Here is a 27,712-nt window from a genome sequence, read left to right as displayed (position 1 = left end):
CTTTTCTCCAGCTTTGGGTCACCTCTGGCTTGTCTTAAAAGAGCACATCACGATGATGGTCTGCGTATCCTGTCTCCTAGGCTTTCCTGCTCCTGTCCATCTTGAGAACCAAGTTTTTTTGTGCCTGGCATTTTGTGAAATTCCAGGAAACCAGGCTCCATTCCAGCTGCCAGATGAGCTACCCCTACCTATCCAGATCCAGAACCCATGCTGAGACTAGACCTGTACAATCCCAGGGAGAACCACAGCACTTTGAGAGGCTGGAAAGTTCAAATTCAGCAAAAATAGAATTTAATCCTGCTCAAGTGGAGGCAGCCAGTCCTTCTGGAAACAACCACAGACAGTCTTGGAAGGTCTCACTTGTTTCACTCACAGCTGGTTCCACAGGCCCTGTGCAGCTGCCCATCTCCAAGCTGGTCCTTGTGGGGTACTGGGAGGCTGTTGTTTCCTCAGAGAGGAAGTAAGTCACATTGAGTGGGAGGATGGTCAGCACATCTCATATGGCTTCTCCCTTTCTTCCTCCTAGTCAGCTCCTATCAGCACAAATCCAGCAATCCTGGGCTCTGCTCTCAGGTCAGTTGGGCATTTCTTTGGCTCCCTGGCTCAGAAGGGCCATGGCCACCCTAAAATACCTTCCGTGGCACACAACCCTCCAGCTCTAGTAACTCCGGCCATCCTTCATATTTGTTTGTTTCTGGATTGTTCTTTAAGAACTAGGGAGAGAAAAGAAATGTTTCAGACAGTGGGCAAGGCTGTCTAGGTCTAATGAAAAAGCATTTGCACTGACCCTCAACACTCGGAGGGCTCTCTTACCTCTGCTATAGCCTCTATTTACAGATAGGGCAAGAAGCTCAGAGAAGAACCACAGCTTGCTTGAGGTCTCAGAAACAGGGTTGGAGCCTATTATGCCCCATGGAGGCACCAAGGATCGGGAGAGTTGGAGAGCTGTCACCCTTCTCCAAAGCCCCCACTAACCTCATTTAAGTCCCAAATCACAATAATAAAAGCACGGAAAAGAAGAATCCTAGCAATTATTGAGCATCAGCTTCATGCCTGGCACTATCGCAAGCTGCCTTATGTATTTAATGTACACAGCAGCCCTGGGAAGTGCATACTGTTATGGTTCCATTCTACTGTGCAGGAAACTGAGGCATAGAGAGAAAATGTCACTGTGTATGTTTCCCGCAGTTTGGAAATTCTTTATGTGATTTCTCTAATGTGTTACCAGTATGGCAACATAGGATATCTTTGGGGCCTTGCTGTATGGCCATCTGCTTTTGATGGATCTGGACCCTTTCCAACAAGGAGGAAGAAAGAGTCCCTGTCTGACCAGTGCAGCTTAGCTCTGCTCAGTGTCCTGACTCCTCTGTGTGTGCTAGTGCCCAGTCCAGGCCCTGCATTCTCACCCAGAGGTCATGGATATTCTCTCCTTTCTTCTCCTAGGTTAGTCTCTCTTGAACTAGGACTAATTTCTAAATATGGGTGATGGTTAATTTGATTACGCATTGGCTGGGCTGAGAAGTGGCTAGGAGGTCTATAAAGTATGAGTATTTTCAGAGAGGATTAGTGAAAGGGGCAGTTACTAATCCAAGCCATCCTATCCTCAGGTCAGGGGCCTGGATAAAAGGAAAAAGGAGAAGCTACTAGCCTGGACATTTGCTCTCTGCTCGCTGGCCTCCATGAGACGAGCAGCTTTGCTCTACCCTGATGGCCCTCCCTGATGGTTCTGTGTGGTGTTTCTGACCAATGATATAGCCTACAGGAGTGACTGTCCTTCCACCCCTGTAACTCTTTGTTCACTTAGCCCTCACTCAGACAGGGGCAGCCAGGAACCCACCTGCTCAAAGGGGCTTTTATTCTTGAGGTCTTTGGCACCTAAGAAGACCCAGCTGTCCCGGAAGCCCAGCTGATTTGCATAGGAACTCCCCATGTTGGAGAAGATCATCCTGATTTTGTCATTCATTCTGCAGAGGACCAGAGAGAACAGGGGGGTGAGACTGAGGGACATGGATGAGGGAGTGGGAACAGGGTGAGGCTCCCAATTATCTCCCTCACTCTCCACCTGCACACATAACACCTGCCTTCTGAGGCTCTCCAACCACTGGATTGGGATGGGGGCTGGAGAGGGGTTTGGACAGTGCTACTCTGTTTGCAGAGAACACAGGACATTGAGAAGGACTAACTTAAAGGTGGGTCTACCCTTCTCCCTTGTGGAAATCATCATAAACATGTCAACATGGCCACGAGGTTAACACTGGGATCCGTTCTGAGAGACGTGCTGTTAGGCAATCACACTGATTCAGTGAGTGAACACCAAGAGTGTGTTCACACAAGCCAAGCTGGCTAAGGCATTTACTAAATGATCTGATTCTAATGGGTCCATACAGTGAGTCATAACAAGCTATGTAGCCAAGTAGATTTTTTCTTGTTCTCATGTATTTGTACATGTATGATCGCATGTGTATGGACACACATGTATATATGTGCATATGCATGTGTATATGTGGTGGACCAAGGCTGATATGGAGAATATTTTTCATCACTCTTTTAATTTATTCTTTTGAGTCAGGGTTTCTCAATCAAACACAGAGATCACTGATTTGGCTAGCTTGGCTAGCCTGCTTGCTCTGATAATCCTTTGTCTTGCTTTCAGAGGCTAGAATTACAGGCTGGCTACTATGTCTGCCTATTATTGATGTTGGTTCTGGGAATTTGAACTCAACTCTCCACTCTTACTCAGAAAGCTCATTATCCATTCAGCCACCTCACTAGCCTAATGAATGCATGTATTTATTTTGCTCACTCAGCTCTAGAGGGCGAGTGTCGTGGTTTGAATAAGAAGGTCTCTGGGAGGCTCATATACTTGAATGCTTGGTCACAGACGGTGGAACTATTTGAAAGGATTATATGAATTAAGAAGTGTGGCTTTGCTAGAGGAAGTGTGTCACTGGGGATGGGCTTTGAGATTTCAAAAGCCCATGCCAGGCTCAATCTCATTCTCTCCCTCTTTCTACCTGCAGAATAGGATGTAGCTCTCAGCTACTTCTCCAGGACCATGCCTGCCTGTCTCTGCTATGCTCCCTGACACAATGATAGTGGACTAAACCTCTGAAACTGTAAGCCAGCACCAGTCAAATGCTTTCTATTATAAAAGTTGCTGTGGTCATGGTGTCTCTTCAGAGCAACAGAACACTAAGATAGTGAACATTCTTGCAAGTCATTAATATTTTTGCACACCATCATTTGCAATGCAATGTGTCTTCTTATATGCACATATGATGTGTCATCATGCTATAATTTCTGTAACCAGCCAGTGGCTATTGGATGGGGAGACTTTGCCGTCATTGCAATGTAGGTCACAGCATACCACCCACAACATTATTTCCCAGACTTCCCCAATTCTTTTCTCGGGATAATTAGCTGGAGGGCGGGGCTTTCAGAAGAGTAGGAGAGTGTGTTCAGGTATGAAGTATTTGGTTTGCATCACCATGTGGAGGTGACATTTCCCACTTACTTGGTGCCTGGGTCATCATAGGAGGCCACCAGCACCAGTGTGCTATCTGGAATTTCTTCAAGGAAGTTCATCAGGAGTTTGGGTTCTGGGAGAGGAAGAAAAGAAAGGCACTGGTCTTTAGGAGAAATGCTGCTGGATTCTTATTCTCTTCTACCCTAATGACCCAGGGAGGACCTGGGCCAGGCTGATGGGAAGCTCAGAAGTCAGATGGAGGCAATACAATGGGTGTAGTGTTTCCTGCAGCATTTATCCGAGGGCAGGAAAATGTGAGAACACAATAAGGGGACTTCATTCATGTGACCTGGATTCATGTGACTAGACATTAGCATTTTAAGTGCCCTGGGTATGGGGCGAGGCTGTAGCTCACTTGCCTGACATGCACAAAGGTCTGAGTTTGACCTAGTGTGATGGCATACACCTGCAGTCCCAGCACTTGGGAGGTAGAGACAGGAGGATCAGAACTTCATAGATCTCTACTGTCCAAGGCCTCATGGCATCTTCTAAATGACCACAGACAGTCTAGGCTGCTGTTCATCCTTGGTTACATAATGAGTTTGAAGTCCCCCTGGGCTACATGGGGCTCTGTCTCAAACAGCTCTCTGGGGTCTTCTGACAAGGATGAGCAATAGCTCTGCTTATGGCATCTTTGTGAAATTTACATGTGATAATCTGGGGCATACAATACATGCCTTTAAATGGAATTATAAATTGTTAGCAGAACTGGATACATAATTTGTGGAGTCCAGTGCAAAATAAAAATGCAAGGCCATTGATTTCAAAGTGGTTAAGAATTTAAAAACTGTGAATATAGCACATCAAACTATCAGCCAAGCTGTTCATGGAACTCAGATGCATGGATTCCAGCCCAAGGAGACCTCCTCTGCCTGTTGTGCTAAGGCAAGGGGGCGGTGATGTCCTAACAGTCAACCATATATATGCACAGAGATTTAAAAAAATAAACCAAAACTCATCTATTTGGAGAAGCAACATCTTCAGAGAGATGGAGAAGAGGGCACCTCTCAGAGTCAAAATTGTTAGGAAGTGAAGAACCACCAGTGCTTCAAGCATATCCCCTGGGCTACATCCAAGGCGGTGTGCAACAGCTCTCCAATTCCCCAGCTGGCTTCATTTTTCTTCTGTCTTACTGCTTGACGCACCATGGGCATTTCTTGAAACCAGCTTCTAAATAAGCCACTCAAACCCTCTTCTAAGGATCTGTGCCTGAGTCTAACTCAGACCCTAGGAAGGGGTCTAAAGCAGAACAACCCTCAACCTTCCCATCCTTGCATTTACAAGTGACCATTCCACAGGAAGGAGCTCACCACCATGACCTCAGTGCCAACAGAGGTGCCTACCTCCAGAGTACATGTCAAAGCTGCCCTTTCTCAGCACCTGTCCTGTAGTTCCTAGTGAAAAGAGAGAGTTATTACTTCCCATATCATGAGTCATCTTGCTTGTCATTTTGCTGAATCTGGCCCATGGGTACTGTAAAGCTTAAAACCAGAGTGAGAACTGAATGAAACTGGATCTTGTGAAGGTCATCAGGGGCACAATAGGGGCCTAATACTTTCTGGGCTGGGGCTGATTTGAGAGGTAGAACATACTGGCTGAACACCCAGAGCATAACAGAATATAGCCACTCAGAATCTGTATTCTGCCATGACAGCTGCTCACACATGAGTCAGCATTTTACCCTTAATTTTTGCATAAATTCAATGGGCTGTTAGTTTGAAATGGAATATATCTAAAACAGTAAGTGTACTAGATATATCTTCTGCAAAATTATAATAGTGGCATGTTTATAACTGTTCTCACATAAGTGGGAAATCTGCAAGCCAAATCTTCCAACTTTTGGAGGCTGTGGGATTTTCAGATATAAATGGTCCTCAGATTTCTGGGGTCTGGATTGCTTTTGGGGTTTTTGGGCAAATACCCTTGGTGATCTGGAGGAAAGCCACTGGTCTCAACCTTTACCACTAGATGGTAGTATTGCAGAGGGTTTGGCGATGGCGCACTTGCCATGGCTAGTGGCAAATCTTCCTGTAAATAGGAGCAGGCTCACCTGAAAAACCCTTGCAGCCTCAGAGCCGTATGGGGCTTTACATGGGGTCTTTAGAAGGGGCCATGTGTCTCTGTGAGTATGCTTATTTGTGAGTTTCTAGAGTCAGGGTAGAGGTGAGCAGCATAGTCTGAACTGTTTCTCGAAGGAAACTGCACAGTGAGAGGTTAGGAACCAGCCATGTTTAACTATGGCTAATTACTATGTATGAGGAGCCTGAAGCCCAGATCTATACACCTGCCTAGAGACACTGCAGTCCAAGGAGGCTGCCAGCTGGAGTCGGCCAGATCTGGGTTCAAGTTGTATAAAGTATATGCTCAACATGATGGCTTTGTGATAGGCCAGACAGGAAGTCCCAGTCTGGAACCTTTCTTCTCTCTTCCCTTCCCTGCTGCCTCGAAGGGGTGTCTCCTTTTCTCCTTGCTGTTTTTTTTTTTTAAAACTGCAGTTGACCATCCTCTGCTCTGGAACCTTCTGTGATTACACTTGCCTCACGTGTTGCATCACCGTTCCCTTACTGTGGTACCCATAGGGATCATGAAGCCAGGGCCTGGCTCATGCTAGATTGCATTCATACTTGTGGAATGAAGAGTGATATGTAATCAGCATGTGATCTCACTCTGCCACTGTGTGCACTGTGGCTTCATGTGTGTTGGTCTAAGCTGGAGTGGCCTTGAGGGTGGAGCCATGGTTCACAGCAGTGAACTCTTCGGCAGGAGCCTAGGTGATCAGGCCTGTCTGATCTGCTGCTCTCCCAATCCAGCCTTGCCTTATCCTGAGTTCTACAGGATGACCCAACAGGTGGCAGGTCCCTTTCCTGGGTCTCAGGTGTGACACTGGCCACTTACCATTCACCAGAGCAATGTTCAGGCCTCTACCCACGTTGTTTCTCACTGGACTCATGATACTGCAGATGAAGAAAGAAAGTAAAATAGGCTAGTATTCCCAGGAGCAGAAGGAATGCTCTGCTTTTGTGACGAGACCTTGAGAAGGCTTACCCATGGGGCCCAGGCCAAAGGCATTAGTGTTTCGAGATATTTGATTATACTGTGTAAAGATAGCCACTGTAATTGGTTTAATAAAAAGCTAAATGGCCAATAGTTAGGCAGGATTTTTGGGGCAGAGAGGATTCTGGGAAGAAGGGCAGAGTCATGAGGAAATGCCAGGGATATAGAGCAAGCAGCATTGACTTTATACAAAGTAAAAATAACTGAGCCACATAAAAGAACATAGATTAAAAGATATGGGTTAATTTGGGTTATAAGAGCTTTTAGAAACAAGCCTAAGCTATTGGCCAAGCTTTCATAATTAATAATAAGTCCCCATGTAGTGATTCGGGAGCTGACTGGTAGGAGAGAGAAAGACTCCCTACACACTGGGAAACACCTGTAGTGGCTTGGGCTGTAGGATTTCTTCCAGAAGGCTGTGGTGGGCTATGTTGTTTGTGTGGTAGCCCATTAGTCCATGGCACATTTGGGCCAGTCTGCACAGATAAAGAGGCAGAGTTTCTGTCTGGGATTTTGAGATGCTAGGGTAGGGTGCTCTCCCACCCCAGGAGTCAAGAAAGTAGAGACTGGAGAAATTTTGCCATCCTAGAATGATTGGGTTCCCACCAGCTCAACCTCCACATTCTGTGTTCTCCCCTTTCTCAGGATGATGGTATTTTTCCACTCCCAAGGCAGCAAGGAACCAGTGTGGGAATGCTCTCATCCTGGTGAGGCGCTAAGGTGGTGTGAATTTGTCACAATGTGTGGCAGCCGCCTTCATTCACAGAGAAGTCCCATTTTCGGTTGAGGAAAAACAGCCAATAGGAGAAAACAGAGTCAAGGATGAGGTGAGCGCAAACTTGATGTCAGTTTGAGCTCCTTGATCCTGCTCACCCTGAACCTCTGGCTTCAACTACACAGACCAGTACTGACCCTGTTTTGCCTAAGCAAATTGTGTATAGGCTCAGCATCGTGTTGGAAAGACCCATCTGTTCTCCATGGCAGGATAAACATAACTGTTGAGGCTTGGAAGAGGTTCATAGATTTCCCCCACAGGGCATCCCTTACACCAGAAGTCCAGCAACTTGTCTGTTAGACAGACCTGCCTTCAGCTTGGCAGGTGACCCTGACAGAGCCTCACTGGTTTTTTGTTTTTTGTTTTGTTTTTGTTTTTTAACAGCAGGGACAACAACAGCTCAGCCACCTGTGCAGGGAAAGGAAGTGGACAACAGCAAGGACGGCTGAGCTGGGAGCTCTGCGGCTGACCGCTGTTTGTGACACATACCTGGTGTCCAAGGTGACCTGGGAAAGGCATGGGCTTCCTCACAGGCCTGCCCTGACAGGACTTTTCAAATGGATGAATGAATGAATGTAAGCAAAGAAACACAGCCACCCTGGGTACTTACATTTCATTTTCAAAGCACATAGAGGGGCCCACGACATTGGCAGCCCCACTGCTGATTTTAAATGCGAAGAAGTTGTCTAGGCAGGGCTTGCTGAGCCCACACTTGGTCTTCGGGGTACCTGGGAAGGTAACACAGAGTTCTCATATCGGGGGAGGGGGCTGGGCCTTAGGGTTCTGTTCTTCATTGGGCACTGTAGAGCCTCCACCAACAGCATCCAAATATACAGCACTCTGGTTGAGGGTCTGGCCACCCCAGAATTAATGTGAGGGCTTTCTAAGAGAGGCTGCTTCTGCAGAGCTTGCTGAGAGCCTGGCACGTCCCTTGCTGGATGACCCCAGTAGATTCTGTGCCTGGGCTTTGGTCCTTCTTCATAGGCTGAATATGGAGCCCATTGGCTTGGCTTTGGGCTGGGAAGGATGATATGGATAGTAAGATAGCAAGCTGTGGGTCTTCCTGGCCCTCATTGTCAGGGAAGAGTCTAGGCTCCAGGGACCACAGCTGGAATTCCCAGGACTTGCTTGGCCAACTGCAGCTAAGTCCGACAAGCTCTGTGTCAATAGGACAGCTTAGGCAAGCTTTTCTGGAAATGATTTCCTGTCCATCCAGCCTCCACTATCAGGCTGCTGCATGAAGGAAAGTGATGCCCAAGGGAAGATCTCAGGGAAGCCAGGATCTGCTTGCTGAAGGGGCTGTCTCCATGGCTGTTCTGAACCCTGGTGCCATTGCTCTGGGTACTGCCAGGAGCACTGTGTGTGTGTGTGTGTGTGTGTGTGTGTGTGTGTGTGTGTGTGTGTGTGTTGAGGGAGAATATCAGGAACTATAAACTGCTCTTTCACCAATCTGCTATGTAGCTTTGCTAGAAGCTTCTCCAATTATTTTTGTCATTGTCAAGTCAGGAAGTTGGTTCCAATCAGAGTGGACTAGCAGTCTCTCTCTCTCTCTCTCCTCTCTCTCTCTCTCTCTCTCTCTCTCTCTCTCTCTCTCTCTCTCTCCCTAAAGGTTTATTTATTTATTATATATATAATGTTCTGCTGGCATGTATGCCTGCATGCCAGAAGAGGACACCAGATTTCATTATAAATGGTTGGGAGCCACCATGTGGTTGCTGAGAATTGAACTCAGGACCTCTGGAAGAGCAGCCAGTGCTCTTAACCTCTGTGCCATCTCTCCAGCCCCCAGAAGGCTTTCTCTTAAATGTCAGTTTGGACCTACTGTGAAAGGTTTAATGATAAAACTCTTGAAGCTGGCTATGGGTTTGGAGAGTGAGGATGTGGGAATTGACTAGTAATGTCTGCCATGGGATCGGGAAGGGTAGAATATAGCATATATGCTTGAGTTTTCTATTCCTCTCAGTAGACAATATCTGCAAGATGTCATAGCTCTTTGGTCTGGTTCAGAATTGGACTAAGGGGGCTTCAGAGGGGTAAGATCAAGGGTAAAATGGTTTATCTTCATTCTTGTAGTTGGCTTTCTGCAATGCTGTATGCATTGTGCTCTCATGCCTTCTTTAGTCAATAAAATCCTAACCCTGAAGCTCAGCTCTCTTTGGAGTTACCATGCTGGGTTAGGGGTTGAGGGACTTGACAGGGAGGCCTTATGCAAAAAAAGATGTTGGGGAGATGGTCTCTGGACTAGCGGGATGGGTGTGTTTAACTCCCTTACTTATCACTACAGCTGTTTGGCCTTAGATTTCACTCTCCTGAGCCTGTTTTCCTACCTATAAAGGGAAACACTCATGGAACACGCATGGGGGTGTGTTAGCTTTATATGAGATGCCTGCGAGGACAGAATGCATCATCTGGCTCAACCCGAGCTAACGTCAGTAGCATCCATGCTCTCTGCCTCTACCTTCTTTGTTCCTTGGGAGCCCTGGTCCTTGCTGAAGCCTTCTTTCAATTCTGGCTCACAACAGGGTGAAATTCTCGAAGAGACAGGGAGCCCTCTGGTCTAGACTACCCAGAAGGAATTGCAGAAGGGAAAGCATTGAGCCACCTTCCTACTGGTCTGAATGGCTGAGAGGGGCCACCCTGCTCCTGCTTCTGACACCACTGTCACAGAGGAGTGGGCTAGGAAGACTCTGGACACCTGTGTTTCTCTGGGGCCTGCAGCACTGGGAATAGAGACCTTGGGACATCCTGCCTGAGGACAGATGAGGGGATGGGGCTGTGTAGATACTCACGGATCTCCTTGGAGGGCACCCCTGTTTGAGAGAAAGAATCTGGTTAGTGAAAAGGTACTTAGGCTTCTTGCAGGAGGAGGAGGGGGCTGAGGGCTGGGCAGTGGGAACACACACTTTGATGTGGTTCCACTGATGGGAATTAGCTCTCCTGTTACATCTGGGAGCTTTCTCTTACTTGCTGCTGCCACCCATTCATAAATTGGTGCATATGCATGTACACTCATGCATGCACAGGCACATACATGTACATAAATGCATATTCAACACACATGCATAAACATACATATGTACAGACACAAATTATTCATGTTTAAAATCAAGTTGTGCTATGCTGTGAGAAACCTGGAGAATGAGCCTTAACCCTGTGTGTTTGGTGGGTGTGATATTTAAGCACTATGTGGCTCAGTTTACTTGACAGCACATAGAAGGCATCACATCCATCTTCACTGGGCTGTGGAGAGGATCCAGTGAGACCCTGAGGATCTCAGTGAAGGACAGAATTGTGCTGCCGCTGGTGCTGTGGCCCCTGGGTCATCTCTTTCTTGAAGGCCTATCTGTGCTAGGCCTGAGGGATCCTGGTTACTGCCTGGTATCTTGTCTCACTTTGTCCTAGTTCTTTCTGGGTTTCTAGGTCAGGTGTCCACCATACTGTAATGGGTCCTAGAGAGCAGGTTCCTTCAGAAAACACAAAAATGTCTGGGAAGGAGTATGCCTTTTCTGAGTCCTATCCCAGCAAACAACCAAGGCTGAGCCAACCACAATACCATCCATCCTCTGGAGACAGAGCTCTTCTCTGTGTTAATGTATTCCCTTGGTGTTGGTGTGTGTGTGTGTGTGTGTGTGTGTGTGTGTGTGTGTGTGTGTGTGTGAAGAAGTGCCTTTTTCAGTTCTAATATGGCCATCTGGACAGCTGGTAGCCATCATGTGTCCTAGAGAGAAGCTGACCATGAGTGTAGCTTCTACCCCATTGAAGGAAGGCAGTACCTAGGGGACTGGGGATATGGCTCAATTGGTAGAGTACTTGCCTAGCATTCACAAAGCCCTGGGTTCAACTTCTAGCATCCCATAGGCCAGGTGCAGTGGTGCCGATCTGTGATCCCAGCACTCAGGAGGCAAAGGCAGGAGGATCAGAAGCTATCATTCTCCCTTTGAGGCCAAGCTGGGCTACGTGGGACTGTTTTCCAAACACAGCACATCCAAGGGTACAGAGTAAGATGGGCCCTGGGGCTTTGTGGTACTCCTGGAACCAACTCTACCTGACTTCTCAATGAAGAGACTTAAGAGACACTGTTATACTGAAACTATTTAGAGTTGATTTTGTGTCTCCTGCCTAGTTTTCCAGGTAAGCCTGGAGTTCTTAATCTCCACATCCTTGTACTGTGGGCCTTGGTGGCCTGGCAAAGCCGGTGAGCTTCTCAGAGTAGTCCATCCTCACTCCCTTGGGATACTTAGCACTTTCTTCTCCAGCAGAGCTCAAGTTATTAAGTGCATAAAATAAACCGGATTGGATTATGAAGGAAACCAGTTATTATCATCTTTCTGTATAATAGTGATAAGATATATTTGTTCTGTTATATATAGGCTTTAGTATTAGCACATAAAATCATAAAATAGGGGTATGTCCCCCAGGGCAGGAGCCCGTGAAATGAGGGGAAGTTGGCCCATGAGTCTGGGCAGCTGATGGGTTTCTGTCTGTTTTCCTCACTGGGCATACCTCCTGCATTTCTGCAGACTCTGAGTTAGGGGAATGCACTGCTGTTTTTTGGGAGCATTGTAACGAAGTCTGTTTCTCTGTCTTAGACCGTTAGCAGGGGTCACCTCTTCCTTATTTTGGGTTCCCTGTGATCCTATGCAGAGCTTACGGCCTGATGCTTGTGAGTTGGAGTTACTGGTTTGTTAGCTCCCAGGTAATTGAGCTTTGAAAGGTTCAGTTACTGGATGAAATCTCGACAAGCATTACCTACTGCATTCTGACTGTGGCTCTGTCCTGTATGAGACACTTTGACCCTCCTGAAAATAGCCTGGTTCACATCTCCTTGAGGTCAGCAGGCAGCAAAATCCATCAATGGTCTGTAGAAGCAGTAAGTATCTTTGGATCAGGGACATGGCAGCAACTAAGTGTCTATATAAATGAAGTCTCAGTGTGGGCTCTGTGTCTCAGCTGACAAGAGGCAGATGGCACAAGGCTATCCAAACCCTCCACCTCGGAGTTGTGCTAAAATGGGGTTCCTGTTTTCTTAGTGTCTTGGGAAGTTGGGAGCCATTTTGGTCCTTGGAGATCATTTTGAACTCTGTCAATGGTAGTGGTTCTCAGTTTCCCAGAAGACAAATCTAAGAACATACACCCCTTCCCTTCTTTCTTCAAAGGATTTGAATATATATACCCAGGCACCATCTCTGTTCTGACATCTCTAAGGGAGAACTTGGGTTAGTTTCAAAAGTCTCCTTGACTTTCTATTTTCTCAGAACACACATGAAACCATGCCACAAATCATGCTTGAGTCTATTATACAACCATATCAAAAACCACTCTCTGAGGGTATTTGTGCATCTTAAATGAGACTGAGTAGGTAAAACAGTAAGAAATTACCCATCTACTTACTTCTCCAATCATTCATTCACCTACCCACACATCTATCCATTTACTTACCTATCTACCCACTAACTCATCAACCTACTTGCCATTTTATCCATTCATCAGTTCACCTATCCATTTACTTAATGATCCTTCCACTTACCCACCTGTCATTCTATTCATCTATCCTTTCAGTCATTGATCTTCCCACCCCCTGTCCTTCTATCCACCATCTATCTACTCACCCACTCATCTATTCATTCACTTACCTATCCATTCACCTATACATCCACCCTTTCATTTTGTCTACCTATTCATCTACCTGTGCACCATAATGTAACCATCCATTCAACTATTTATTTTTCTATTCATTTATCCACCCACCTACAAATCCACTCATCCATCCATTGATCCATCCATCCATCCATTTTTCTTTCACTCATCAAATACTTATTGGCATTGCCATAGCCACAATATCCTTGTGTTCAGGAAAGTTATATTCTAGGAGGTGGAGTCAGGCAGTAACTAGGGAAACAAATTACAAGAAGGTGGTGTTTGGAAAGAAATAGGCTGACATGGAAGAGGTAAATGAAGGGGACAGGCTACAGCTGGAGCTGAGAAGGTCATGGAAGACCTTTGAGTGATAATGTTTGAGCACAGAGCTGAAGGTGAGATGAAGCAGTCATGCAGGCCCTGCACAGAGAGGGTTTAAAGCAGAGGGAACAGCAGGTAGGAGAAGCCATTCATAACTCAGATAGTATCATTTCTTCTTCACTCAAAACTCAGACAGTATTATTTCTTCTTCACTTCCTTCTTTCCTTCCTCTGTCCTTCCTTAGACAAGGGCCTTGGAACACTTCTGTGTTCCCATGGCTTCAGACTTCCTGGCAGTGCACAATGCCAGTGCACAGCTCAGCACATCTGTCTGGCTCTTGGGTCACTCCAGAAGAGAGGAGTTCATTGCCCTATCCCTGGTCTGCAGATTATGGGCCATGAGCTCCACTTACCCAGCCAGCGCGGCAGACGAATGGTTTTCCTGCTGAAACTGATGTAGCTGCGGAGAAAGACCCACAGGGCAACCAGGGTGAAGATGAAGGCCACGATGCGAATGAGACCTGCAAGTAGAGAGACTCTGCCAGATCATGCGCCACACCCCAACAGGAGGCTGCAGTGCAAAGCCAAGTGGAAAGTCCATGTGAGTTCTTGCCAAATTCCAGCAACAATACCACTATGAAATCCCTCTGTTGTAGGTACAGGTCATGTCCACACTGTGAGACTATGTGCTGAGTCCATAAGAGTCCATGCTGGGGTAGGACAGTGAGATCATATGATTAGATTTTGTGAGCATTTTCCAAATAGCCATTGTTAATGAGTTGAAAGTGCTCTTCCTTGGGCTTTAGTTAGCTTTCTAGAGAGAACCCACAGAGATGTATCATGGAGTCTGAACTATGTGCAGGAGTTCATGCTCTCTGAGCTAAAGTCTGTCAGTTCCAAAGAGTAAATATGGCAATGCTCTTACCTTGAGGTCCCTGGCCTCCACCCCACCCCCCATTTAGCCTCTCTCACATCATCTTGTTTCTTTGCAAATACCATCATCACACTACTTGGTTATTACTTGACTCTATTTGCTGAAATGTGACTTCCTTGAAGGCCAGAGTTTTATTTTGTATACAGAACATGTACTAATAAGTATTTGATGAATGAAAGAAAAACAGATGGATGGATGGAATGGCAGGTGGGTGGATAGATGGATAGATAATGAATGAGTAGAAGAATGGATGAGTGGGTGGATAGATGGATGGATGGGTAGATGAATGGCCTAGTTTATTGGTATTATAGTCATAGTAGTAGGTAGTATTCTGGTGGCTTGGGGAGCTGGGCATGTCTTCGATATTTTTAATCATCTCAAAGCCACCACAAATAATCACACAGTGGACTTGTTCAGCAGTTTCTGAATAGGCATTGCTCCCCAGCCTCTCCTGCCTCACAGACTCTGGCTCCTATCACTAGGGAGCAATCCCTTACCTGGGAAAGGAACCAAGAACCCATCCCTTGCAAGGATCAGAAAGAGTAACCACATTATTTTATTTGGTTTGGGGGATACTCCTTATCTTCTGGTACAGAAGAATTCTTGCAAAGCAGAATTCTTCTCAGGCCCCAGTCCACTCATTCTGTGCCAGGTACTACACTGACAGCTTTAAGGTAGACCGTCTCCATCCATGCTCCCATTAAATGTTTGTGCTTGCTAATGTATTACTTCACAGATGAGGAACCTGAAGCCGCATGTTTCCCATGACCACTTGGTAGAAGTGAGGTTTGGAACCCAGGCAAGAAAGGTGACCCCAAATCAGGTGCCATGCTTTCTCATAGTTACCCGAGAGGATAAGTGGGGCATGTGTATTGCACACACTCCCATTTCAATGCCTGTACAGAGGGGTCCATTTGAGGGTGTGCTCTGAAGACTTCTGCTTTACTGTGCTGCCTGTGGTATGAGCGCCCTGAAACAGCCCTCCTTGAGGATGGTACGTGGTCTGACTTCTGGCCAGAGCCAGGTGTTTCTAAGCTGGGAATCCAGGCAGATGGGGCCACTGGGCAGTAGCTGTTTAGCTCCTTCAGCCTGTAGGTGTGTCCTAAGGACACAGGCAGCCTAGGAGAGGCTACGACTGTGACCCAACACAAAAATCATAAACTTAAAATCATTTAAAGATTTTTTTTTTTTTTAATGAATGGAGAGATGGCTCAGTGGGTAAAGTAACAGCATAAGGACCCAAGCATATGTCAGAGCCAGTGCTGGGCTGTGTGTCTGTATCCTCTGCAGAAGCGGAGAGGGGGGCAGAGACAGGCAGATCCCAGGGGCTCCGTATCTGGAGAACTCCAAGTTCAGTGAGAGACCTTGTCTCAAAAAATATGGTAGAGATTGACAAGAAAACATCTGACATTGACCTCTGACCTCTACTCATACCTGTGCACACATATGCACAATACACACAACACTTATTATTTATTTAGTTGTTTGTTTACTTATTTAAGTAACTCGTTAGTGGTTCTAAAGTGTGGGCTTTGTAGATGACAATGTTATGTCACACTGTCCAAAGGTTGGACACAACACCCAGAGGGGTCTCCCAGGCTCTCCTGCATGCTGTCCTCCTGGCATTCCTGGGGACCTTTGACAGGAGACACTGAATCACCCCCAGGCTGGGACGGGTGCACACTGATAATAGAGAAGCGAACTTAGAGCACTATCCTACCTGCCACTCTCATCCTGCCAAGGAGAATGGCTTGGAGTTGGCGTTAACCTGTGGAGGGAAGAAAGTCCAATTACAAACTGAAGATCAGGGAGGGTACTGAAACTGAGTCCGGCATCTGGAATCCTTTGGCTTGGGTTCTCCTTGTCTTTCCTGAGCAGGGGAGCAGCTTTTTCTCCCCCTGCCTTGTGCCTCCCTCCCTCAGGCCCCCAGTGAAAGCAGAGATCACAAAGTGGATCTTGGAAGACTTGATTCACCTTCATTCCCGCCCCTCTTCCTGCCTTCCTCCCTTTCTCCAGCTCTTCCCCATTCCTGCCTGACTGCCCACCCACCCAGGGCTGTCAAGCCAGCAAAAGCATAGGGAACAAGCACAAGTGACTTTGGTTGAGGTATAGAGACATGAGTAGCCTAGCCTGGCATCCTGCAGGCAAGCCAGGCGGCACTGTATGAGAAAAGAATCTTTTCAGGGACTAGTAAGGGCAGCTCACGTGGTTAAGCCCAAGGGCACTCAGCAGGAGAGGTGAGAGGAGGGATTTGGACACATAGCTGCAGCTACCGGGTCCCCTGCATCCCCTCAGGGTCCCACTTCTAGTACTTTCTGTTTCCGAAGAGAGCTTAAACCAGAATTTTCTTCTCTTTTGCTTCCCAGGCAGGGTCTGGGTCATCCTTCCCACACCCTGTGTTGCCCTCAGGCACTGGACAGTTGCCAGGAATGTGGTAACTTTGAAAGCTTCCTGGAGGCCAGGGGTAATTAGAGGGGAGGGCTGGGTGGTGGTGTTAGGCCTGGAGCAAGTGGCTTTTAAGTCTGTTGTGATTTCATTGCCCTCCTCCCCTTCCCCCCTAGAATTTTCATTCTCCCAAGACTCTATTTTAACAGACATCACTCAACAGTCTCCAATGTCCAACTGCCAAAGGCTCTTTTTGGTGAGCCGGGGCTACACAGCACAGGGCTCTAACGCCCTTCTGCATCAGGTCAAGCATCTCTGGCCTCCCTGGTGTCTTCATGGATGTACTAACATTTAAACAATGGTTACAGCTATGGAAACCTCCAGTGGAGGGCACCTACTGCTCTACCTTCCCCCAGGTCTTCTGAGTAGTCTCCCCTTCTTCCTCCCATATCTCCTCTGAAGAAAGCTTCTGTAGACCCTTTAGCTTCCCTCAGATTCAAATGACAACTTTGTTTTCAGATAAAAAAGGTGTATCATAATGACAAGGGGTCCTTAGGAATGTGACTTGTAGCCCAGGGGCTTCCACATGAGAACTGAAGGACATTCTGTGCCCAGTACCATGTACATGTTGGGCAGAAAGGGTAGAAGGGTGGGGCTGGAATAGGTCAGGCATGAATAGTAGCAGAGTGTGCAAAGAAACAGAGCTGACCCATTCGGGTGGAGTGGACTGAGGAAGGAAAAATAATGAGGCAGAAGCAGAGATGGAAGGTGATAAGGATATGGAGGAGGCAGAGGGAAGAGCAAGGAGTCTTAGTGGATCCTCGAGATATGGAAGAACCAGGCAATGTTTAGAGGAGAAGAGAGGGCCAGGGCACAGAAGACTGGCTGGGCAACCAAGCTTGGCAGGAGCTGGCTTCAGGGCTGGGGTGGGGAGCAGCAGGGCAGTCGTGCCTTGGCCATGGGCTCTCCAGCCTAACGTCCCTCCTGCTTGAGTCCCTGGCTGCCCACCTGACACCCGAGGAGCTCCTCCGTCTCCGGAGTCTCTAGTGTGCCAGGCGTTCGGGTGGGGCCAAAGGTTAGGACTGGTCTGCTGATAAAGGTGAGGGGTTGTAGGGAGGGGAAAGATACCAGGAACAGGTAACCCAGGGAGGGAAAGCATTTTCTCCTTATCACAACTGGTCATTCAGGTTGCAGAGGTGCAGGGGAAAGGTCTCCTTGTTCTAGAAGCAGCCAGGCCTGGGTGGCCTAGATACCTAGCAGGTAGGAAAGGTGTGGGGGAGGGAATACAAGAAGGGTTGGGAGGAGGGCCTGAGCTGCTGAGAGCTGTGCCTTTCCTCCCTGACCAAGAGCCACCAGCACCTCCATGTCCTGGGCCTCTCCTGCTGTCCTGCCCTTCCCACACTCTCTGCTGATTTCTGCCTCCAGATCAATTTAGGAGCCTCAAACACCTTCTCTCCAGAAGGCCTTGTGTCCTGCAGGCCCAGAGCTACAAGAACATTGAGGAGTGCTCAATATATATTCAGAGATGGGATGAACTGAACCCTGCATAGTCCTGGAAGGGTAGGATGATCCCACTACCACATGGAGAAGGAGGTGGAAGTTCATAGAGACCACACAGCATATTGTGGATTTTATTCCTGAAGCACTTTCTGAGAATCAGTGTGAAGCCGGGCTGGGCACCAGACAGGGGGATGACTGTTATAAGTCACACTCGAAAGCACCCTTGAACTTTGTTTGCCCTTACTGGTCTTTTGTGTGAACACTGTTACTAAGAGTCTAGTCTGGAACAATCTTACTCAATTGCTTATGGTAAAAACTATTTTCCCTGGGAAGTCTTCTGTGACTGCAAGTTGTTCTAGATTGAGGCACATTCATCACGCTTCCCTGCCACATGGGGCCTTGTTATGTCCTTTGTGATTGCTTTTGAAGTTAGCATGTGACTCAAACAAGACCAATCTGAAACTTTACTGATGGGTATATAGAGGTCAGGAGAGAGGTGCTAAGAGATGCTTCTATAAGTCTGGGCTGGTGGGGCCAGTGTGAAGGCCTGGTCACAGAAGAGTTAAACAGTGCCAACTTGTGATGCCGAGAAAGAGGCTGCATCTAGGTCAGGCACACGTGGGCTTGCTGCATGTGGCTCATTAGATACAGCTCTTGGAGCTTTGAAAAAGGGCTGATGCCTGTTGTGAACGTGGGCCAGCAGCAGGTCAACCTGTCTAGAGGGCTGTGCTGGCCTGAGAGCGAGCACCATGCTGTCTTGCTTACAGGGCTCACTTCTTCAGCTCTGTTTGTGTTTCTCCTTGGCATTATTCCCACAGGGATGTTTATTCTTTGTGGAACCAAGGTATCACCACAGCATCTCTGCCGGCTGCTTGTGACATTTCCTTGCCCTTATTTCTTTACAGTGTTAGGCGTTAAACCGAGGACACTGAGCATGCCAAACATATGCTTTAATACTAAGCTCTACCCTAAACCCCCAATCTCTATCGCCACAGTTCTGAAAGGCTCCGCAGGATCCAGGATGTCAGTTTCTTCCTGTTTCCTGAGCTCTCTGTACACAGGTGATTTTCAGCCCAACCACAACCTACCTAGAGGTGAGGTGGACAGAGAAAGGAGAGCCTCTCCCTAGGCTGAGGATGAACTATCAAGGAGTAGTCAAGTCAGAGCATCTCATCACCATCACTAACGAAGTGAGAACTTCACTTGTTAAATCCTGACTCTTGGAGCCTTTCTGCCATCACAAGGACCCTCTATTAAAGTACTTGGACTGCTCCATGGTTGGCCCGAGCTTTTGGCCAGCTCCCCTGCTGCCTGCAGCTCCTCTAGACAGTCTTTATTCATGGCCCAGTGCTGGCACCAGGCATGTGGAAGGTGTGCTGAGAATGAAGGAGAGGGCTTTCTGCAAACTGGCCTTCTCCCTGCACCCAATGGCTTCCTTCTTTTTATCTTCTACCATTTCCCCATCAAGCTAGACTACCCAGAGGACATATCTGGACTTTAGAACCCACTTGGCTTCTGAAAATTTATGTCCTGGTTATTTCCACATCATTCTTGGACATTTCACAGACTGAGTGAGTCACAGAGGCTGCAGATCACTGTCCTTGCAGGAGATTCTACCTGTTCTCCCATCCCTGCCAGGTGGGGCTTCATTGCTAGGGATGAACACTTTGGGACATGGAAGTCTTGCTGGGGCAATGATAGCATCTGGGGGACACAGCTCATGGGGAGGAAGATGGGAGCAAGGTGGAAACAGGATTGAGAGTGCAAACTAAGACTCTTAAGGGACTGAGGGACATATGCTGATCCTGTAGGAAGCTCGGCCCAGGCCCAGTTGTCCATATACTTCATTTTCTAATCACCTCTGTCCACCCTGAATAATAGCCTGCATGAGGCCACCATTCTTTCCTGGATAGTCCTTCTCCCAATGCACTGATATTTACAGGAAATTATTGATGATGAGATATGCAGTGAATAAATCCATAAACAATAAGACTGCTGGTGAGAACAATTTGTCCCAGTGACATTTATTTAGGAAGGAAATCGCTTATTATTCCCATAATACCCTGTCCTTGCTATTGTCTTGTAGAGAAATTTTAAAAATGCTTGGTTTTTTATCAACTTGACACAAATCTAGACATGTCTGAGAAGAGAGAACCATGATTGAGAAAATACCTCCATAAGACTGGCTTGTAGGTAAGCCTCTGGGCCTTTTTCTTGCTTAGTGATTGATGGGGGAGATGTCACCCATGGGCGGACAGTCCTGGGGTGCATAGCAAAGCAGGCTGAGAAAGTCATGTGCAAACAAGTCAATGTGCAGCACCCCTCTATGGCCTCTGCTTTTGTTTCTGCCTTCAGGTTCCTGCCCTGCTTGAGGTTTTGCCCTGGCTTCCCTTAGTGATGGAGTGCGATTTGAGTTATGAGATGAAATAAACTCTTTCCTCCCCAAGTTGCTTTTGATTGCAGTATGTTATCACAGCAATAAAAACCATAACTAAGGCATTATGTATCATTGTGTTTTTGTGCTTGTGTGTGAGAATGCATGGGGAGGCCAGAAGAGGGTGTCAGATCCCTTGGGGCAGGAGTTACAGGAAGCTGTAAGCTGCCTGCTGTGTGTTGAGTCCTCTCTCCAGCCCCTATTTATTGAAGAGATTTTACTCTCCCAGTTCCTGGGGCATTTCCCAGGATAAGATGACAAATACTCTGTACTAGGCACTGTGTACCCTTGAATTATTTTAACAAATTTAATCCTACAACAGATCAATGAAGACTCTGAGGAAACTGAGTCACAGAGTGATCAGGTCATGTAGCTAAGAGTCAGAAGAAGAAAAGATTTCAGGTGAGATAGTCTGTGCCAGGACCCCACTTTTTCTTCTTTAAATTTAAGATGGTCTCAGATTGGCCTCAAACTCTATACACAGCCTAGGCTGGTATTTCAATCCCCCTGCCTCAACCTCTGGAGGCTGGGATTGCAGGCATGTGCCACCATCCCCCCTAGGAGCCCCCGTGCCTCATTAGTTATTGTAGGTTGGGTCAGATTGGAAATATTTTGGGCTTTCTAGGCTGTTTGTTCCCAGAGACAACAATTTAGTCTTGCTACTTGATCAGGATGGAGACTGTAGACATGTAAATGAGTGGATGTGGATATGTGCTAACAAAGCTTTAAGAAAGAGGTGCTAAGGTGTCTGTGGACCTAGTTAGCTAGTTTGTTATCTAGTGTAGTTCTGTTAGCTAAAGGTGCACATGGGCCTGGGAGCTCCCCGACCTGAGGTGTGGCTCACCTAGGTGATGGAGATGGGAGGTGTGCTTGGGATAAGAGGAAGTTTCTAAGGCTCTGTTTCCATCTTCATCCTCCTGACTGGCAGGCCAGTCCAGGAGACAGATCCATGAAAACCTGTTCACTTTGATGGCGAGCTGCTTGTATCTTTATGTAGTGAAGTTTTAGGAGGTCATTCCTTTCAGTATATCTGACAGAGGTCATGGTCTGATATGCTTTCCTCAGTGCTCCCTCTCTTCTCCCCACAGCTGCCCAGGGAGGTCCTCAGTAAGATGATTGCCTGAGTCCCATTCACTCCTGTAAAACTAAGTGGCCCAGGAGCCGGAGTCTATAATGCGGAGTGGTTAATAATGAGACAAGAGGCAGCCTGCTGTGGCCTTCACCGTGGTATTGCAGGCACAGTCCTCTCTCAACCTGTTTTCTTGTCTGTACATGCCCATCATGCCTAGCTTAACGGATATTAAGTACAAGGATGCACCCAGATGCAGCAGTCCATTCAAAGGATGTGCTTCTCAAGGGACAAGTGGAGGTAATGCAACAGGGCCCCTGCTCTCATCTCTGGGAATGCCGCACATACCCTCAACTTTGCCAGCACCCTGTGAGCCCAGAACTAGATCATTTCTGAATGATGAATGGGCAATGGAGTTGCCCAGATACTCACAGAGCAGCTAGAGAAAAGTGTAATATATCTTACCACATAGCCCTTCTCTTTCCCTCAATTGGCTGAGAGAGCGGGGTTAACTTCAAGGCCCTGGACATCTTCAGGTAAGCAGTTTGAGTCACCAGAATTCTCTTTGCTGAAAATCTGGGTGGGATCATCAGAATACCAGTTGGATTATGGTGGGGCTACCTGTACTGTCAGTTCATTTCCTGGTTACAGCAGGCTTGCTGAGAACTTGAGTCATTTCAAGAAGGTCAAGTAGGTCAAGCATGAATAAATGTACTCATTTGTAGGTAATTTGGTTTCTATCAGAGGCAGATCCAAAACTCTGATAATTCAAGTTGGCTGCCTCTTGGGAATGTGTTTGGATATGTTTCATCTAGAAAGCTATATGACCGAGATATCTGACCAAAGAATAAATAATCACAACACTGATTCTAATAAGCACAATTGTTCTGCCAACTTTGAGCTCCATGTCACCACTTAACTTCCCAACAATTTTGTCAGGATTCTTGTTTATGACCTATATTTTTACCAGTGAGAAATTGTAACCCAGAAAGGTTAAGCAACTTGCCCAGTGTCAGTTAAGTAGAATGGCTAACATAGTAACATTGCTATCCATTACTGCTGTAACTAGTTAAGTAAGGTAGGGATTGTACAAGTGGGAGCAGGCATCTGTTGCCATGGGGAACTGTCTAACACCCAGAGTCCATTCTCTATTTTACTGGTGAGCATTCTGACTATCATTTGGAAAAAGACCTGTGCCTTCTGTTCTTTTGGATAGAGTTGACCCTATGACTCCAGGATGGCCATATGGCCCAGGCTTTGATGAAGAGAGGGCATGACATCTTTTGATCACAGACATGAGATCATCCATGGGAAGGTGACCCAGGCCAAGATCTGAGCTTTCCAAAGACATTCCAACAAAGAAAAGCTGCCTTTTTCTTGGGATCTGGAGTCCATATGACTCATAACTAGAGGTTTTGAGGACATTTTTCCTACCCTGTAGGGACAGCTTGCTGGAGGATAAGGCAACATGGAGACAGAGTCCTAGCAATATATCAGCCATCCCCAGACTTTCTGTTCACATGCCAGTGTATGTCTTTTATTTGTTCCTCATTGACATGCAAGATTCCTGCCTAAAATACAAGGGTTTTCCCACTTACATAGGTGAGAAAGTTTCAAGTTAAACTCCCATCCTGTCTCTTCCCCTCCAAAGTTTGATCATAGGGCTGAAAGAATGAGGCCAACTCCCTGTGTCTTCAACAACAGCTTCCTTCCTGATGTCATCTCTAATGAAGCCACCTTTCCACTGCCCCCTTCGCTGGAGGAGTACCTATGGGAAAATCTAAGTCCTGGGCGTGGTTCCTGTAGGCAGACTGTGTTGACTCTACTCCTTCCACCACACGACTGCTCTTCTGTAGTGTTGTCCGCCATAGCTGCCTTCAGTTCTGTTTGCTTGGGGCCCTAGACTTTGTGGAATGTAGCCTCCTTTGCAAAGACTTCCCAGTCAAAAATTCTGTCACTACCATTCCAAGCCTTTCCACCTTTGGAAGGTTGCCTTTTCTAAAGGTTGCTTCAGTAGTTCACCTGTAAAATGGGGCTAAGACCCACCATGCAAAGTTGTATTTAAGTGCTCAGTGCCGTGCTGGATGCAGAGTCGACCCCCACGTGCATCACCTGTCATTTTATGATAGTTGCTGGTATTGATCTGCACCTACCTGTTCTGGTTTGCCTGTGAGATACCCTCCAAAAGCTCATGTGTTGAAGGCAGCAGTGTTTAGAGGTTCAGATCCAATCACTATGGGGGTGACTGGACCACGAGGGTTCTAACCTTAGGACTGGATTCATCTATTAAGTCCATAACATAATGGGTTATTAGGAAGTAGTGGACACTTTAAGAAGTGGAACCTAGTTGAAAGAAGTAGTTCATGGAGGTGTGACCTTGAAGGGTACACTGTCTCCAATCTCTACCTTATGCTCTCCCTCTGTGCTTTCTAGTCATCATAAAATGATGACTTTCTTCACTGCGCACTCCACACCATGATGCCCTGCCACGACATAGGCCCTGATGCATCAGAGCCAAGTGAAAACATGACCCAAATAAATCTTCTTTTCAGTTGATTTTCCCTGTCACAGTGGCAGAAATCTGACTAACACGGCATGTCTCTTGCAGTGCCACCACCCGTTTTACCCCCAGTCTTCAGAGGGACTATTTTGATGGACTGTGAACTTGCTGAGATAGCATTTTGTCATTTCTAAAAGCCCAGTGCCTTGCACAATGCCTACACATAGTAGGCACTGAGCGCTGACAAGAGTACCAGCCTGTGTGGTCACCTGCTCCCTGCCAGCCCCAGGGTGAGGGCTTTACACTATCGACTTGCAAATCCTCATCAGTCAAGCCTCAAGAGATATGTTCATGTCCCCATTCTTTATCTTAAAAAAATAAATAAATAAACCAGAACATGAATTCCAACAAGTGAATGGATTAAATTTATCTACTATAAAACAGATGACCTGTTCTTTGGAGACAGAGAGGACGAAGCAAGTACAGACGATGAAACAATGGCCTAAGAAGACACAGATGACCAAAAGGCAGAGCTGGCCTCTCGGCTGCTCCCTGGGGAGGAAACTGAAGGTTCCCACCTGGCTTCTAAGTCCCTCTCTGAGGAGCAACCCTCCTACAGGCTGTCCACTGTCCACTTGAAGTCACATCAGCTCCTCTGTTAGACAAACTGGTTTCATCCCAGGAGGAGTAGCAGCTTCAGACTAAAAAAATGTTGTCAAGACACGACTTTGAGCCGGCAGTTGTGGTGCACACCTTTAATCCCAGTGCTCTGGAGGGCCAGGTGGATCTCTGTGAGTTCGAGGCCAGCCTGGTTTACAGAGTGAGACTAGGACAAGCACCAAACTATGCAGAGAAACCCTGTCTCGAAAAACAAAAACAAAAACAAACAAACAAACAAACAAAAGACATGACTTTGAATATCTTCCACCATAGAAAAATGCGTAAGTGCCAATGAGGAGGTTAGGCTTCTTCGCTCTGCAGATCCCCAAATTCCTACTGGAATAGAGCAAGCATCTGGGGCCAACTTGCAGACAAGGCAATAAACTCAGAAGGAACTGTTTAAATGACTACAACACAGTAGGCGCCAAGCCTCCAGTGCATATCAGCAGACACACAGAAGCCAAACTCTGCCCTGCAGCTGTGCTCAACCTGGGTGTAACACTACCTGATCTCACCTTGGACCACCAGCTCTTCTCTGCTCTTCCCTGCACTGCCCCTAGTCCCCCCCCCCTTCCCCGCCAAATCTTCCCACCTTCTAAGTCCACACTGCCTTAGCATATGTAACCTCTTGAGAGAAGTCCATCCCTAACTCCCAGGCCATCTGTACAGCATGTGACCAAATTTGATAATGACGATCCTTGCAGGTTGTTTTTTTTGCTTTCTGCTAGAACAGTGATGTATTTGCCTGTCCTGCAGGAAGTGCTCAACAAATATTCTGTGAGTGAACCATCTGCAGGGACACTCCCTGCTGTATCACCGGGCACTGTAGCATAGTTCCAGGGCACAGACTTTGCAACCACTCTGCTTGGGTGAATGAAGACTCCCAGTGCTTAGGCTCCCCATTTTCAGAGTGGGAGTAGTAATGAGGAATGGCCTCACAGAGGATACCACACGGAGAACATTTAGCATGCAGCTGGTAGGTGCTATGTTCTGTGCTTTTTCGATTCCTCCCACAGATATCTGTCTAATGGGCAAGAACTGAAGGGACTGAACTGAGATATTCAGCCCTTCACTCCCATTTCACAGATGAGGAAAACAGATCTTAGCAGAGGGATCAGCCTGACAATGCATTGCTAGGAAATCTCTCCTGACCACGTACCTTTGTCTAACATTTCAGGTCAATCTTTTCAGAGATAAATGAAATTTGTGGCCAGGGAACATCCTGGCCTCTTTACTCATTATTCAAATACTTGTAGAACTTGATGTTCATCTAGAATATATTTTTCTCTTTTAAAAACACGTATACACAGGTGAATTAATACATGCAGAGATTCTCTGCGGTCAATGGGTAATATCTACAGTGTGGGTTTTCAAATCCCAGGCTTTTGAACCCTAGATCTTATCTTTGTACCCACAGCAGGCATAACTAATCAATCACAGCATGAACTGCGCTGAGTGCTAACCTAACTTTCCCCTTGGCTGATTGTCAGCTGGGCTAGACCCTCTCAGATGAAGTATATTCATTCCCCTCCTCAGTGTAGTCTCACAAATTTCTTCAGTTATGCGGTTTCCTTTTTCTTTTCCTCTTACTTTCCTCCCAGGCATGCTTATTCTTTATTTTCCACCCCCCACTCCCCATCCCCGCTTCTATCATTCTTTAAAAAATGTGGATCAAGATGTAAAGCCCTCTCCAGTCTGGCAGAGATGTACGCACCTGAGGCTCAGGACTCCCTCTTCCCTACCTTGGTGGAGAAGGGGTGATGAATCAGCTGATGATGCCTTCAGTCCTGGCCCAACCAACTGCCTGCCTGGCCTGGCTGCTGACAGAGCTGCCTCCTGGTTCTTGGAGGGCTTGTGGCCTTCCCTCGGTAGGTGCCCTCCTCTGGATGCAGCTACCCAGAGGAAGTCACACGGCAGGTCATGGGCTCCTTGGGAGGGCAGCTGCTCCTTAGCCCTGCCCATGGTCTGCCCTGCCTGCTTGGAACAGATTGCCATAAACCCTCCCTGTGCCTCATTAAACAGCCTTACCAGGAAGGAGGAAGTTTAATCTAGAGCTCTCTGGGGAGGAAATGAGGCTAAAGTCTGCTTAGGCATGGGCAGGGCTGTGCTTGTTTTCTTCCACATACAGTAGCTCCAGCCTTCCTAGGTGAAGCTTGGGTGTGAGATCCAACAGCTTGGGGGTGAATCTCTCCCCTCCCCAACACCAACAATAAAATAATAAATCAGAAAAAATGCTCAATTGGAAATAAATCTTCCAGGATCTGAGTGAGGTTGGGCAGGTACAGTGAGTTAGTAAAAGAGCTGGTGAGGGTCAATGGGGAGGGAAGGCAGGCTGGGGGGGGGGGGCAGGGTGGGAGGGGAGGCAGGGTGGGAGAGGAAAGACTCTGGGTTTGGGTTGGTCCTGATGAATTAGAGACCATTCTTTATTCCTTCTATCCCGTCAGTCACTCTCTGCTCCCTCTTCCATCTTGAGGACTAACCCTGTGATTGCCCTGGGCTCACATGGGCAGTCTGAATAATCCAGGTTCTCTTCAGACCAGCAGATGAATAAATAAATTGAACCTTTGACTTTTATTCCCCCTTTCTTGGAAACAGCACACATTTACAGGTGGCAGCATCAAGACGTGGGCATCTAGAGTCACTCTTCACAAGCCTAGGCCTGAAAAACAAATATTACTATCATTAGGGGCAGGAAGGGGGTGACCTCCTTCCTTCCCATCATGAAAAAGTCATGGCAGGCAGTCTCATAACAAAAGACAGATTATCAAGAGAAAATATTATCATGCACATGCATACTGGAGCTATCCATGATTTGAACACTCACAGGGTCAGAATCTAACGCGTTTTGTCCTCATAGGGAAGAGGAAAATGGATGTGGGGGAAGTGGTACAGGTGAAGAGAGATCTTACTGCAGGCAG

The 27,712-nt window shown here is 47.0% G+C and overlaps 1 protein-coding gene and 1 long non-coding RNA gene across 8 annotated transcripts; one reads left to right on the top strand and one right to left on the bottom strand.

Moving 5' to 3' along the window:
* Positions 1 to 268: 268 nt before the first annotated feature.
* On the bottom strand, positions 269 to 26,791 carry Fam3d (FAM3 metabolism regulating signaling molecule D). Of its 6 annotated transcripts, none has more exons than XM_076544547.1 (10): positions 26,509 to 26,791; positions 15,967 to 16,014; positions 13,726 to 13,833; positions 10,145 to 10,165; positions 7,966 to 8,083; positions 6,422 to 6,480; positions 4,870 to 4,920; positions 3,515 to 3,599; positions 1,838 to 1,964; positions 269 to 713 (listed from the first exon to the last, which is right to left on the bottom strand). In XM_076544547.1, the coding sequence occupies exons 2-10, from the start codon at positions 15,977 to 15,979 to the stop codon at positions 624 to 626; spliced, it is 672 nt and encodes a 223-aa protein (XP_076400662.1). In that variant the 5' UTR covers positions 15,980 to 16,014; positions 26,509 to 26,791; the 3' UTR covers positions 269 to 623. The 6 variants fall into 6 exon arrangements, with proteins under 6 accessions (XP_076400662.1, XP_076400661.1, XP_015843733.1 ...); XM_076544546.1 differs by having other exon boundaries at positions 26,537 to 26,784; XM_015988247.3 differs by lacking the exon at positions 26,509 to 26,791 and adding an exon at positions 16,452 to 17,002.
* On the top strand, positions 16,743 to 24,665 carry LOC143267278 (uncharacterized). Of its 2 annotated transcripts, none has more exons than XR_013042258.1 (3): positions 16,743 to 19,769; positions 20,218 to 20,967; positions 21,654 to 24,665. It is a non-coding gene; the product is annotated as an uncharacterized LOC143267278 (long non-coding RNA). The 2 variants fall into 2 exon arrangements; XR_013042257.1 differs by having other exon boundaries at positions 16,743 to 20,324; positions 20,487 to 20,967.
* Positions 26,792 to 27,712: the final 921 nt, after the last annotated feature.

This window comes from Peromyscus maniculatus, chromosome 9 (genome assembly GCF_049852395.1).
Source record: "Peromyscus maniculatus bairdii isolate BWxNUB_F1_BW_parent chromosome 9, HU_Pman_BW_mat_3.1, whole genome shotgun sequence".
NCBI classification, from domain to species: Eukaryota; Metazoa; Chordata; class Mammalia; order Rodentia; family Cricetidae; genus Peromyscus; species Peromyscus maniculatus.
This window is presented reverse-complemented; position numbering and strand designations above follow the sequence as displayed.

Bases quoted from the DNA above. Each gene is read 5' to 3' on its own strand.
- Fam3d (XM_076544547.1), bottom strand. The intron at 6,481-7,965 runs GTAAGTACCCAG...CTTCATCTGCAG, and splicing joins ATGTGCTTTGAAAATGAAAT to TATCATGAGTCCAGTGAGAA. The intron at 714-1,837 runs GTGGGTTCCTGG...TTCTCTCCCTAG, and splicing joins ATAAAAGCCCCTTTGAGCAG to TTCTTAAAGAACAATCCAGA.